The sequence below is a fragment of the Narcine bancroftii genome, chromosome 2 (genome assembly GCF_036971445.1).
Source record: "Narcine bancroftii isolate sNarBan1 chromosome 2, sNarBan1.hap1, whole genome shotgun sequence".
Lineage (NCBI taxonomy): Eukaryota > Metazoa > Chordata > Chondrichthyes > Torpediniformes > Narcinidae > Narcine > Narcine bancroftii.
Window position 1 is genome coordinate 247,249,235 of NC_091470.1, and position 15,727 is coordinate 247,264,961.

General features: G+C 42.1%; 1 protein-coding gene across 2 annotated transcripts in view; it reads right to left on the minus strand.

The window, feature by feature from the left end:
* The window catches only part of anxa13l (annexin A13, like), a 28,748-nt gene extending 14,379 nt beyond the window's left edge, over positions 1-14,369 (minus strand). The window contains exons 1-4 of one of the 2 annotated variants that reach the window (XM_069915398.1): positions 14,290-14,369; positions 13,666-13,904; positions 9,744-9,819; positions 5,255-5,349 (exon numbers count right to left, since the gene is read on the minus strand). In XM_069915398.1, the coding sequence (XP_069771499.1) occupies positions 5,255-5,349; positions 9,744-9,819; positions 13,666-13,680 (186 nt within the window). In that variant the 5' untranslated portion in view covers positions 13,681-13,904; positions 14,290-14,369. Of the gene's footprint in view, positions 1-5,254; positions 5,350-9,743; positions 9,820-13,665 lie in introns of both variants that reach the window. The other variant, XM_069915397.1, reaches the window with a different exon arrangement.
* Between the last annotated feature and the right edge of the window lie 1,358 nt (positions 14,370-15,727).

The following is a 15,727-nucleotide window of genomic DNA, read 5'->3' on the forward strand; positions in this document are numbered from 1 at the left end:
GAGACCCAGTCTATAGGTAGAATATGGGGTGGGGATGGGTGGTTGATTGGAGTGTGGGGAGAAAAAAAACATGGGACTAGTGGAAATGCATGCTTGATGGTCAATGTGGACATAATGGGCTTATCAGCCTGTATCCACAGCTAATGTCTCTGACTCTGGGTGCAATCAATGGTGTAATGTTGGAAACATCCTGCCAAAATATGCACTTAGCAATGTAATAGTAAATAGTCCATCATCTGGTTTTAGTAACACATTTTGGAGCAGGAAACGAGCCACCATTCTCCTGCTCATCTCATGGATGTGGTAACTTCGACAACAGCACAATGTTGACTGGAAACTGTCCATCCCGAAGGACGGCACCTCTGTCATTGCAGCAATCTCTATGTTGTCCTGGCAGTGTTAGCTAGTTTACATCTACCTGTCTCTGAAGTGGGGCTCAAAACCACAACCTCCTGACTCCAACAGAGAAGTCCCTGCAACGGATGCTTAAACATCTTTATCAGATGTAGAGCATGTTGCAGCAGGAGGGGTGAATGGAAAGTTTATGAAATGGATTTAATGAGGGTTGATTTTTCCTCAAGGGAAGTTAGTGAATGAAATACATCCCCAGTTTTTAGCAACAAGGTGAGAGGAGAAAGGTCAACTTTTCACACAGTGGGTCTGTGGAATGAGGTGACGGAGGAAGTAGTAGAAATGGGAACATAAAACATTACAGAACTTTACAGACTCTTAGGCCCACAATATAGATATACCTATATACCTACCAAAAAAAAGAACCCTCGCTAATTTATAATCCTCTATTTTCCTTTCATCCATGTGCCTGCCTAAGAATCTCTTAAATCCCCATAATGTTTCAGTCTCCACTACCACCATTGGCATTCCAGGCACCTGCAACTCTCTATGTAAAAAAAACTACTCCTGATGTCTCCCCTAAACTTTCCTTCCTTCACTCTGTTGCGATGTCCTCTGATGTTTATTAATCCAGATAATTGTGAAGTGATGTATTTTGGAAGGTTAAACCTGAAGGCTGCACAAGGTTAATGGTTGGATACGTATGTCTGGAGGAACAGAGGGATCTTGAAGTCCAACTCCATGCATTTCTCAAGGCTGATGCGAAGGTTGATAGGGTAGTTAAGAAGGCCTATGGGATGCTGGGCTTCATTAGTCTGGGGATTGTGTTCAAGAGTCGAGAGCTCATGTTGCAACTTTACAAATTTCTGTTTGAGACCACATTTAAAGTATTGTGTTCTGTTCTGGTCACCTCATTATAAGATGGATGTGGAAGCTATGGAGAGGGTGCTGAGAAGATTTACCAGGATGTTGCCTAAGTCTTATCGGGCAAGGTTAGCAGAGCAAGGTCTTTTCTCTATGGAGTGTAGAAGGATGAGGGGCGAATTAATGGAGGTCTACAAGATTCTAAGATGCATAGATAAGGTAAACAGCCCTTGGCTTTCTCCCAGAGCAGGTGTAGCGAACATAAGAGGACATCTGTACAAAATGAAGGGAGGAATGTTTAGGGGAGACATTGGGGGTAAGTTTTTTACCCAGAGAGTTGTGGATGCCTTGAAATGCCTTGCCAGGGGTGGTGGTGAAGGCTTAAACATTAGAGGCAATTAAGAGACTCTTAGACAGGCACATGGATGAAAGAAAAATGGAGGGTTACGAGGTAGGAAGGGTTTTTTTTAATTTTGGTAAGAATATATCAGCTGTGCTGCAGTATTCAATGTTCTAATTTGCTGGAGGAACTCAGCAGGTCAAGCAGAAGAAGTAGGAGATAGAGAGAAGGGTTCCAACACAAAACATTGCCCATTCTTCAATAGATTGGTTCTTCTCTCTCATTCCAGTGTGTGTTTCTTATCTGCAAGATGGTGGTGTGGGGGGGGGGGGGGGGGGGGGGTCATTCACTTTGCATGTAAATGTGGTGAATGTCTGCCAAGCTGCCTGTCTCCCCCCTCTGGTGAGCCTTGCTGTACTAACATTGGCTGTGCATTATCTCTACTGTTAAGGACACTCCCCTTTTTGTCTTTCTACGGACTAAAAGCTGTCCTGTTTGCACAGAATGCAAACCGCAATACTTCAAAGCTCCAGAGGTCACTCTCATCAAGGCAACCCAACCTTTTGAGAGGATTAGCTTAGATTTTAAAGGGCCGTTACCTTCCAACAACAAAAATGTATATTTCCTTACTGTAATTGACGAATATTCCAAGATTCCCTTTGCGATACCCTGCCCTGACGTTTCGTCAGCGTCTGTCATTAAATCTTGACAGAATTTTCAGCATTTTTGGTTTTCCCAATTACATTCATACTGATAGAGGCTCAGCATTCGTGAGCACTGAACTACAGCGAGCCCTGCTACGAAAAGGAATTGCCACCAGCCATACCACGAGCTACAACCCACAGGGCAATGGGCAGGTGAAAGGGCTAATGCTACAGTCTGGAAGACTGTTAATCTTGCTTTAAAAACACATGGTTACCCTGTAACCCGGTGGCAGGAGGTGCTGCCTGAGGCACTACATTCTATTTGGTCTTTATTGTGTACTGCAACAAATCAAACACCTCATGAACATATGTTTGCCTTTCCTAGGAAATCAGGAACTGTGATGGACTGGCCAGCCTGTTTATCTGAGCCTGGAACCGTGCTGCTGAAGAGCCACGCTCGGGCACGTAAAACAGACCCCCTAGTCCAACCAGTTCAGCTACTGCATACTAACCCCAACTATGCTCATGTTAGATTCCCAGACGGAAGTTCTGACACTGTACCCCTAAGAGACCTGGCCTTGCCTGGTTCGCCCCTTCCTCGCACCCCTACTCAGAGTGAGCCTGAGAGGTTGGACTCACCCCCCCACCCTGTAACCCCTAGTAAGCTTTCAGATGGCCATGCTGAGGCTCCACTGCCTCACGCTGGCAATTCTGGAGTGGGTCCAGAAGCCAGTCCTTCCCACACTATAGACCCAGGACCTGTACCAGTTCCCAAGGTTGCAAAGGAGCCACCTGTTTTGAGATGAAGCACCAGAATTTGTAAACAACCTGATAGGCTGACATATTCATAAAACATCTCATTATATTTCGATTGCTTGCAAGATACTGGTGTATTTTGGCTGTTAGACTATCTCAAGGCCAATCATGGTATCCATGTATCACTTGCTTCAGTTTTTCCTAGCAGCTGTCCTTTTGATTTTAACCCTTCTTCTGCCGGGGGAAGACTGTGGTGAATGTCTGCCAAGCTGCCTGTCTCCCCGCTCTGGTGAGCCTTGATGTTCTAACATTGGCTGTGCATTATCTCTACTGTTAAGGACACTCCCCTTGGATATAACTGTATATGCATCTATATACCATCATTATTGTACCATGAGTTTCTGCTAATAAAAGCCATGATTATTGTTTGACCACATCATCTTTGTCTACTTCATCAACTGGCACTTCAGTAGTAGACAGGTTATTTTATCTTATAAACGGTGAACATTAGTAGAAGTGGGAAACAAAGAGACAGGATCCTGGAATGGGCAGGTTGTCTCATGAGGATTGCTTGGACAGACCAGCCTTGAAAAACTGAGAGGAAACTTGATTGAAACATTTGAGATCCTGAGGGGTCTTGCATGGGTTAATGTCATCAGTCATCCACCAGACAGCACCAATGAGCATAAGACCTCATCTCTGCGCTGCAGCCACCACCAGTACTACGACAATCCCAACGAATGAACAGACTGCCTGAGAGACTTAATTTGTGAATTTTTAAGTTTTATTTCACACTTCTGGACTCTTTTTAAAAACAAGGGGTGAATGGGGTAAACTACTATTGTATGTATTTGCCTGGTCGGGCACACCCATTAGCTGGCTGCACCTGTGGCCCCTCCCACAGGCTCCTATATTAAGTGCAGGAGAGTCAAGCAGTATGGATGTGCCTTTATTCTTTAGTGAATAAAAGCTTATTGGTTTCTCAACCTCAGCCTTTGAGTCATTGATGGCGCATGAGGCTTTTCCAAGATATTGAAGGAAAATGCTTGGTTAGATTGAAATAACTTTTGCCTGCTGGTCAGGCTAAGGGTCAGAAACTAAATCTTGGATCTGGGCCTGTTAGAAGTGGAAGTTGGAGACCCTCCCATGTGAAGACAACAGGATCTAACTGAGGCTATTTCACACATAACAATCAATCCCAGGTTTTATTTTAAACTGAAATTAATATGACTTATCTTAAAAAGGTATTGAGGAATTTAAATTTAAATTTAGACATACAGCATGATAACCCATGCCACCCAATTACACCCAACTGACCTACAATCCTCGAACATTTTGAAGGGTGGGAGGAAACCACTGGAGGAAACCATGCAGACAATGGGAAAATGTACAAATTCCCTACAGACAGCACCGGATTCAAACCCGGGTCACTGGCACTATAATAATTTAGCGCTAACCTTTCTTTCCACTCACATGCCACTTTAAGTATTCCCTATGCCATAGGTGCTTAAGGAGATATGTGAGTGGGAAAGGAAGGTTGAGAACCACTGCTCTAGACCCAATTGTTACTGAAATATTTTGCTTGAGAAAATTGTCATTAGCCCATTTCCTTTGGAGTTATGAAACTGTGCACATATGAGTCAATTAGGTACAATTAAAACAGTTGTTTTCAAACTTTTCCTCTCCACTCACATACCACCTTAAGCAATCCATTACTAATCACAGAGCACTTATGGCATTGGGATTACATAAGGTGGTATGTGAGTGGAAAGAAAAAGGTTGAGAACCACTGCGCTAACTGCTACTCTAACTATGCCAGTTAAGGGGTAAAAGCTGGAAAATAGAGTCAGATCAGCTATGATAATGTAGGACATCAAACAGTACAGCATAAGAGCACATAAAACGTGATACTAAATTTCAAGAAATCTCTTCTACTGCATATTCATGTATCTAACATACCTAACAGCCTCTTGAATGCCACCTGTATCTGCTTTCCCCCACAGCCTCTTCAGCCTGTTCCAGGCATGTCCCACTTTCTGTGTAAAAATTTTGCCCCACACATCCCCTTTAAAATTTCCATCTCTCACTTTAAATGCATATCCTCTCATATATGCCATTTTACCCTGGGAAAACAATTTTGACTGTCCACCCTAACTATGCCTCTCATTATCTTATAAACTTCTATCATGCCTCCCCTCAGCACCTGATCTCATGGCTTGGTGGGAAAAAATGGTGAAATGGTCTCTTCTTGTTTCAATGTGTTAAATTTCTCCTGAGTCTTATTACAAGTTGTACTTACTTTTCCATACAGAGCTCTGTACTTCTCCTTTATCTTCTGTCTCTGCTCTATTGAGTTACTTGCTAGAACTTTAATAATTGTCATTTCATCTGTTCCTGTGCAACACAAAATTAAATTGTGCAGCTAAGATAAAATATAGTGTCTGTTGTAAATGACATTTTTTCCCCAAAATAGCATGACAGGGCAATGTAGTTGTAGTATTCAAAGCAACCAAGGCAGGATGAGATGGTTAATGCTACTACCTCACAGTTCCAGCAGCATGGGTCCGATCCTCATCTCAGGTTCTGTGTGTGGTTTGCTTGTTCTTCGTGTGATGGTGTGGGTTTCCTCTGATTTCATACAGTTTCATAGAGATATACAACACGGAAAAAGGCCCTTTGACCAACAATTTGCACTAATCTCATATTCACCCCCTTCTCCCGATGTTCAGTCAACTCCACCTAGATTCTACCACTCACCTTCAATCAAGTGGCAATTTTCAGTAACCAATTAACCTATGGATCCACATGTATTTGGGCTGCGAGGAAACCCACACAGTCACAGGGAGAGTGTGGAATTCCACACAGACAGCACCCAAGATCAGGATCAAACCTGGATCTCTGGAATGTGAGATACCGATTCTGCCCACTGCTCCACTGTGCCACTCTTACATTTGAGATCATGTGAAGTTTTAAGACCAAGCAGAACCTGTTACATCCATCCCAAAGTCATATGAGTTGGTAGGCGAATTGCCTCTATAAATTGTCCCGAGTGGAGCATTACACAAAAGTGCTGGAGAATCTTAGCAGATCAAGGCTGGTAATCTCAGGATTGCTGCCTGTGCCATGCGTCAATGAGGGTAGGAATAGGAAGGGGTGATGGATAAATGTGTGGCTGAAGAGCTGGTGCAGGGGACAGGGTTCAGATTTGTGTATTATTGGGATCTCTTCTGGGGAAGGTCTGACCTGTACAAGATGAGGTGCTGCACCTGAATTAGAAAGGGACCAATATTCTGGTGAGCTGGTTTGCTAGAGCTGTTGGGGAGGATTTAAACTAGTTTGGCAGGGGAGTAGGAACCAGAATGTGAGTGCAGAGAATAAGGCAAAAGATCAAAAGCAAGATGCAATGGGTTCTGAGTTGGTGAGGAATGACAGGCAGGGGAGGAAACATAAATACTAGGAGCATTAGGAATAAAGGAGATGAACAGAGTATGGATCAGTATGTGGAACTATGGAGTTGTGGACATTACAGAGACTTGGCTGGCAGAAGGGCAGGAATGACTGATGCAGGTACCAGGGTTTAGGTGTTTTAAAAGAAATAGGATGGGAGGTAAGAGAGGGGGAATAGCATTATTGGTCAGGGATAGCATCACAGCTATAGAAAGGTAGGATGCTGCAGAAGGAGTGTCTATTAAGTCAGTGTGGGTGGAAATCAGAAATAGGAAAGGAATAATCATTGTACTGGGAGGAGTCTATAGGCCCAAAAAGAGGGACACACAGACAGATTTTGGAACAGTACAGAAATTATTGGGTTATTGTTATAGGAGACTTCAACTTCCCTATTCACTGCCACTTCCTGACTGTAAGAGAGATATATAGGGCAGAATTTGTCAGGTATGTTCAAGAAGGATTCCTGACACTGTGTGTGGACCAGTAGACAAGAGAGGCCATACTGGATCAAATACTGGGTAATGGGGGAGCACAGTTGACATAGTGGTTAGCACAACCGGGTTACTGTGCCAGCAATCAGGACTGGGGTTCGAATTGCATGCTGTTTGCAAGGAGTTAGTACATTCTCCCTGTGTATGTGAGGATTTCCTCCAGGGGCTCCAGTTTCCTCCCACCATTCAAAACGTACCAGGGTGAAGGTTAATTGGGTGGAATTTGGTGGCAGGGGCTCGTGGGCCAAAATGGCCTGTTACTGTGCTGAATGACTAAAATAAAATGAGCCTCTTCAGGTGGTGGACCTCTCAGGGGCATTTTGGTGAGAGTGACCACAGCTCCCTGAGCTATAGCTATAGACAAGGATAACAGCAGACAAAACAGTAAGTGTTTAATTGGGGAAGGGCTAATTATGATGGGATGAGGGAGGAACTAGTGAGAGAAAATTGGAAACAGATGTTCAAGGGTGAAAGCACAAAACTAATATGGAGGACATTTAGAGACAACTGGTGCATGGTTCAGGATAGCTTTGTTCCACTGGGACAGAGAAAAGATGGTAGGAAAAGGGAATTGTTGTTAACAAAACTGATGAGGCAACTAGTTAAGAGGAAAAAGGAAGCATACATTAGATTTAGAAAACAGGAAGGGCTCGTGAACATAATATAGTTATGGCAGGAAGGAGTTTAATAAAGGAGTTAGGAGAGCTCCAAGGGGTACGAGAAGGCCTTAGCAAGTAGGATTAAGGAGAACTCAAAGGCATTCCTTTGAACAGAAGGATGATGAGAATGAAGGTAAGGCTGCTATAGAAAAAAGGTGACAACATGTACCTGGAGACAGAGAAAATTGGGTAAGTCCCAAATGAATACTTTGTTTCAGTATTCACAAGAGAAAAGGACCTGGATCAGGGTGAGGTTGGAATAGGACAGGCTTGTGTGCTGGAAGATGTTGAGATTAAGAAAGAGGACATGTTGGAAATTCTTAAAATATTAAATTGATAAGACTCTGGGGCAGGATGTGATATACCCCAGATTACTGTGGGAAATGAAGGAAGGGGCAATGGTTATAATCTTTGAGTCCTCTTTGGCCACAGTGGAGGTGCCAGAGGATTGGAGAATGGCAAATGTGGTCCCCTTGTTTAAAAAAAAAAGTAATAGGGAGAATCCTGGCAATTATAGACAAGTGAGTCTTATGTCAGTGGTGTGTAAACTATTGGAGAGGATTCTTAAGGATACGATATATGACTTGTGGGCCAAAATGGCCTGTTACTGTGCTGTGTGTCTAAATTTAAAATTCTGAGAAGCATAGAGTGTTTGGACAGCCAGTGCCTTTTTCCCAGGGCAGGAATAGCAAGCACCAGAGGAAAGTTTAGGAGAGGCATCAGGGGTAAGTTTTTACACAGAGAGTAGTTGGTGCCTGAAATACCTTGCCAGGATTGGTGGTGGAGGCTGAAACATTAGGAGCATTTAAGAGACCCTTAAACAGGCACAAGGATGAAAGAAAAATAGAGAGTTATGAGGTTGGAATAGTTTACCTTTTGTTTGGAATATGCGGAACAACAAAACATCAAAGGCCGAAGGGCCTCTACTATACAGTGATATTCTCTGTCATGCAGCATCTATATGAAGCAAAAGGTGACCAATATTGCCCTCTTGTCAATGATTTTGTACATTCTACCTTGTTAGAAACAGAAGTACCTTCACAGAAATTGCTTGAGACAAAAATTGAGAACAAAGAACATTTATTTTACAACAATGCAAAGTTGGGTGCTTCCCCTTACCCTGGGAATACACACATACACTGGGGCTCACCCAACTTTTATACAGTGAATTTCAGTATCAGAATACCCTCCCCCTTACATTCTTCTGCCCCCTGGATGGGTTTGGCATAGGCAATCCTTCCTGCCTACGTGCAGTTTCTGTGGACTTGGAGGACCAGGGGTACCCTGTCTTTTCATATCATTATCCCCATTGTCCTTATTCACAACCTTGCCCTTGTCCCCATTCACACCTTTCCAACTCTCATCCCTTCATATGCAGAGTTCGCTAATCCTGTCTAGGGTTTACTAATTAAATATGCATAACTTGATAATGTATGGCTTACTAGTTATATATGTAGAACTTGGTACTTCTGTCTAGGGCTAGGAGACCCTTATCTCATCCAGACTATCTCAACTTCCTACATTCTATTATTCCTTACCTCTCCTTATCTTATTCATACGGTGGGCTCACTGATCCTGTCCGAAGGACTAGAAGATTCTTATCTTACAGAGGCTGACTCTGCTTCCTGCATCCTAATTTCCATGCTTAGCCTGTTCATACTGGTTTAATCCATCACTCCATGTGTCTGTACTAGTTTCCCCATCTTTCATATTTTTATGTCAAGTTTACTCATCTCTCACAACCTGAACGTAGCAGTGAGAAGAATTGTGACCAGGTTGATGGGGAATTACAATGTTTGGCCAAGAGGTCATTTAAACTTTAGCTCTCATGATCTTTATTCCAATTTATTTGTACCTGATCTCAAAATGTTATCGATGTCTAATTCAAGTCCATCAACACTTTCTGCAGTTATCTGACCCTTAATCAGATATCCAATACGTAACAGATGGTCTCTCACTCTCATAAAGCTACCTAAATGCGGACTTAGACTGTTTTCAACTGCACTTTTCTCTTTTGTGCTCTGTAACATCAACTCTGACCTTCTGGTGTATTTTTCACTCTCTGCACCGTTTAAGTTGGAGATAACACTTGGTCAGGATGCAAAACAAAGTTTCTCTCTGCATCTCAGTAGACATTGCGATAATGAATAATTCCATTCAAATCATTCCCCAATTGGATGTGTTTGAGTACCTGTTCCTTTGCATGCCTTTCTGATCTTCTTGGCATCTTCTTCTTCACTGAAGTGTACATGGTATTGAGCACTCACCTGGAAAGTTATACATTAATGATTGATTTTCATAATATGCACCAAAGATTACATGAACATGATGTGAAAGATAATGATATTTATTATTCTAATACTCTGGCCTGAAATCATACCTTGATGAAGGGCTTAGGGCTGTAAATTGGTTATGTATCTTTATCTTTGCTGTATAAGTTATGTTGTTTGACCTGCTGAGTTTCTTCAGCATTGTGTTTTTACTTCAATTAGGGTGTCTGCAGATTTCATAGTTTATTATTCTAAATACTGCTGCCAGAATCCTAATTCACACACGTTCAGTCCACCCTTCACCACAGTTTCAAGTACTTCCCCATCATCACATCGGTACAGAAAAGCAGTATATACATGATGGGCCAAAGGGTCTGTTTCTTTATTGTGTGAAGATGAAATAGAGTTGCTAGAGAAATGTGAAAACTCCACACTGACGGCACTGGAGAATCCAGTTTTCCTCCACATATGCTGTCTGACCTGCTGAATTCCTCCAGCAACTCATTTGTTATTTTTTGACCCTTTGACTTATTTATTGATACTGAGAGGGAATGAATTTCTCAGGGTTCTCCTGCTGAGCTTCTGGTTCACTGCTCTCTCATTCTTAAAGTGGCTTGGTGTTCAAGTTGAGGTCTTGGGAAGTAGAGACTAACCAGCAGACCTGATCTGAGACGAGCCTGGCAGGACCAGACTATGTGTCAGAGTGAGGTCAGGCAGGGTATATAGTCCAACAAAATGTGTGGGTCATGTGACATGAGTGGCTCAGTACTTTATCAACACATTTTGTCAATTGTGCATCTTCTACAGAAAAAAGTCAGTCATTGAGTTATGCAGCATGGAAACAGACCTTTGGCCGATCACATCCATGCTGTAAATATGCCTACTTGAGCTAGCTCCATTTACCCATGTTTGGTCTAGATCCAGAAATTTGTCAAAGGTCTTTCAAACATTGTAATTGTACTCATCTCTACGACTTCCTCTGGCAGCTTGTCCCACATATGCTTCATCCTCTGTGTGAAAAAAATTAACCCTCACTTCCCCTTTCCTCTCTCACCTTAAACCTTTGTCCTCTAGTTTTCAGCTTTTCTGCTCTGGGAAAAAGACTCTGGCCATTTACCTCAGCAGTGCCCATCATGATTTTTTAAACCTTCATAAGGCCACCCCTCAGCCTCCTTCACTCCAGGGAAAACAAACCAGTCCTTCAGGTCTCTCCTCATCATTCAAGCCCTTCCCCCACTCCTGCAAAAATCCTTGTGAATCTGATGTATACCCTTTCCAGCTTATCAGATCCTTCATACATCTGGGTGACCAGAACTGCACATAATACTCCAAGTGCGTCTCACCAATGTCCTTGATGTTTGTAACATGATGTCTCAACACTTTTTCTTCAATGTCACAGATGATGAAAGCAAGCATGTCAAATGCCTTCTTCACCACCCTGTCAACGAATGACACCACTTTTAGCACACTTGTGCCACTTGATCCCTCTGTTCTGCAACACTCTGCAGGGCCCATGGATCGTGTACAAGTTATTAGTCGATTTCTTTGGCTTGGCTTCGCGGAAGAAGATTTATGAAGGGGTATGTCCATGTCTGCTGCAGGCTTGTTGGTGACTGACAAGCCCAATGTGGGACAGGCAGGCACGGTTGCAGTGGTTGCAAGGGAAAATTGGTTGGTTGGGGTTGGGTGTTGGGTTTTTCCTCCTTTGTCTTTTGTCAGTGAGGTGGGCTCTGTGGTCTTCTTCAAAGGAGGTTGCTGCCTGCCGAACTGTGAGGCGCCAAGATGCACGGTTGGAGGCGATATCAGCCCACTGGCGGTGGTCAATGTGGCAGGCACCAAGAGATTTCTTTAAGCAGTCCTCGTACCTCTTCTTTGGTGCACCTCTGTCTCGGTGGCCAGTGGAGAGCTCACCATATAACATGATCTTGGGAAGGCGATGGCCCTCCATTCTGGAGACGTGATCCACCCAGCGCAGTTGGGTCTCCAGCAGCATGGATTCGATGCTTGCAGACTCTGCCAGCTCGAGTAATTTGATGTTGGTGATGAAGTCATTCCAATGAATGTTGAGGATGGAACGGAGACAGCTCTAATGGAAGCATTCTAGGAGCCGTAGGTGATGCCGGTAGAGGACCCATGATTCGGAGCCGAACAGGAGCGTGGGTATGACAACGGCTCTGTACACGCTGATCTTTGTGTGTTTCTTCGGGTGGTTGTTTTTCCAGACTCTTTTGTGTAGTCTTCCAAAGGTGCTATTTGCCTTGGCGAGTCCATTAACTTAACTACTATGCCACCATTCTTCATCCTTTCTTTTCCCAAGTTCCACACATTCATTATTTCTTGACAAAGCATGGGAACAAAGGAATAGGAGGAAGCAATTTAACCTTCTCAACCATCTGAGGTCTAACTTCACATCTCTTAATAGATTTCAGGTTTCAGATTTCCTTGCATTATTATCATTCTTGCAAATCATTTCACAGAGTGCACAGTGCAGAAGGTGTTTCGTGACTTAACGAAGACTAAACTCAACTTTGCAGTGGTTATCAAAATAGTTCCAAAGTCACATGACATTCAGAAAAAGGTCCATGAGTTCACAACAATTGACTACAGGGAGCTTGGGCAACTCATTTTTATTGTATAATATTTTTCATGTTGATTGATAAACATTTCTGTGAGAGCTTTTCTGCAATTAGAATGTAAAGCTTGCTTTATGCTTTGCTACTTTTTAGTGTCAAAAACACTGTTGACCCAGATATCATAAATTACAATATCAGCTGATAATATTGTACAGGTCAATTATCTTCCAACACAAGAGCTGCTTGACTTCAGAGTGGAACCCAATTGTTAAAAATTATTTAATCAACTTGTATGGATCTCAGTCTAACTGTACAGAGTTGGGAACACAGGTTAAGCTATCACTCAAACCGACCTCGCCGAAATCGACTCCGTCAATATCTCTCAATGCCCTGGGAAAGCAGCCAATATATTAAAGGGCATGTCCCACCCCAGTCACAGGAAGAAGGTGCACGAATTAGAAAACACAAACCTGTAAAACGTGATGCCTTGCACTGTTTATCTCTACTTTTCTCTGTACTTTTCATGGTACTTTTCTCTTTAGCACAATACTCTGACCTTTTGTTTAGAATAACACAATTTTTTTTATTCTTGCACTAATAGGATGAGTTTAACTGGCCCAGATGAAATGTAAAACAATGCTTTTCATTCGATCACTATACATTTGATAATGAACATTTCAATTCCATAGCCACTTTTTTGAGGTATATTGAGTATTCATCTGCCATGAACTGTTGGAAGTGAATGGGGCAGAGAACTCTAAGATCAGTGGACTTAAATATGATCTGACTGAATGTCAGGGCAGGGTGGTGGAGCTAAATGTCCTGCTGCTTGAGTTCTGGTCATCTATCGCATTGAGGCCCCTTGAATCTATCCCGCTATTCAATTAGATTCGAGGTTCAAAAATTTTCTTTCAAGCACAACCCTTTCCAAACCACCCATTGAACATTATTCAGAAAAGGCTATTTTTATTGGTTGCAAAGTGTTTTGCGATATCATCAGGCTCATCCATTCCCCGGACAGGTAACGAAAACATATTCCACATAAACGGTTATATGGTTATGGTTATATGTAAATGGTTCAGAGGCTAACTAATAGTTGGAATCAATAAAACATTTTAAAACAAATTTTCTGGAATATATCATTAAAAAATTTCACAATTTGCTTTGTATGGTTTTCAGGAGACAATCGCTACAGCAAATTTAAATCAAGAAGTGTAGTCCAAGTGTCAAGTAAAATGGGATTTGTCTGACACGTTGCATATTTACTTACATGAGAATTGCCCATTTTCACTTCTGCTCTGTCTGCCTCTGCTGCTCAAATGAGATGTGAGAAATTTTTCATGCAATTTTATATAAGCTGCAATAAAACCAATCCTTCCAATAGCTGGGCGTGCCTTCACTGCGTATGGGATGGTCCAGAGATAAAAATGCGTAATGTAATATCCTTTCATGTTACCTTGACTCCAAGATGTGTAAGCACATAGAGGCAGAGTTCAACTATTTGAAAAGCTTTGGAAAGACAATAAACCTTTGTTTTATTCACAGAGTAACAAAATTATTACTTCAATTATCATCACTGACAGGGGATAATGGCACCTCACCAAATCCCAATCCACTTATCACCTTGTGCTTGATGATCTGCACCAGGTCCTGAAGTAGATGTTGACCCAAAACATCCACTGCCCATTTCCCCCCAGGGATGTGGCCTGATGCATTGAGTTTGTTGGGCAGTTTGTTTTTTTTATCCTCTGGGTTCAAGCATTTCCTGAGTCCCCGTGATGATCTGCATTCATTCAAGACCAGCAAAAGCTTCAGTCTTGAAATGTCTCATTTTCAAGCGGCTTCATGATCACTTCCAGTTCCAGAATCGTGATATTCCATCAATTCTACTCACTTGTTTATATCGTGAATTTAATCACTCCATTACTTCCTTCAGCAGCCGGAGCCTAACAATATCTAACTTCTTCAACAATGTCATTTGGTGACTTCGTGTCAATATTTGCTCGATAACTCCACTGTAAAGCAACTGGAAATACTTTACTATGTAGATACAAGTTGTTGTTGTACCTTGGTGTGTGTCATTGGATGTAACCTGGATTAAAAGTCCAGCAAATATGTACTTAAATCTCAGCAAAGTACACAGATAGGCAAGCTGATGAAGGTGTTTAATCAATCAGGACACAGAGTACAAAAGTCGGTATGTCAGAGACATTGGTGAGACACTTATATACTCCAAATGAATAAGACACTTGGAGTATTGTGTCATTTCTAGTTGCAATGCCGTGGGAAGGACGGCAAAGGGTACCATTGAACTGGAAAGGGTGCAGAAAAGATTCACAAGAATGTTTCTGGGATTAGAGGGCTTGAGTTATAAGGAGAGACTGGAGAAGCTAGAACTGTTTTCCCTGGAGTGAAGGAGATAGAGGTTTGACCAGCTGGAATTCTATAAAATCATGAGGGGCATAGAAAAGGTGAATAGTCACAATCTCTCTTTCCCATTAAAGTGGAGTTTAAAATTGGAGGACAGATGTTTAGGCTAAGAGGGGAAAGATTTAAAAGCGATTTGAGGGGCATCTGTCTCGCATGGAGCGAGGAATGATCTGTTAGAGAAAGTATTAGATGTGGGGATAGAACAATGTTAAAAAGACATTTAGACAAGTTCATGGATTAGAAAGGATTAGAGGGATATTGGCCAACTGCAGGCAAATGAGCCTCACTCAGGTAGGGAACTTAGCTAGCTTGGATAACGTGGTCTAGAAAGCCTGTTCCCATGGTATATTACACTGACTCTTTCAAACCCCGTGATACATTTCAAGACCTCCACCTCATTCGTCCTGTCATTTTCTCTAGAGAAAAAGGCCCTGACCAGATCTTGTATCCTCTCAGCTGAGTCATGCAAGCTCATTTCCTATGCATGACTCACTCCAACAAAGATAAGTGAGTAAATAATTAAAAATGTTACAAAACATTAGCTTTCTGAAATACTCGAGCTTTGTGTTAAATGGTAACGTATTCTATGCAGATGAACTTTAAAGAAAATAATAAATTTATCAAATTTCAAGTGGCTAAAGATCAGAGAATAATGTAAAATAGTAATTTGGAGCAGTCTAACAGAAACATTGCAAGAGAAAAGGAAGTGCAAAGTATTTATCAAATTATTTGTTTCAAGGAAAATTTTACTATAAAATGCTAATATTTCCAGAGTTAACTTTGAACAATCAAAACAACTGAATATGACAAAGTTCAAATTGTGCAGGATGACACTCCAGTGTGATACAAATGGACTGATTCCTTTTGAACAAAATATTAAGCCACAGACCCATCTGCTTTCT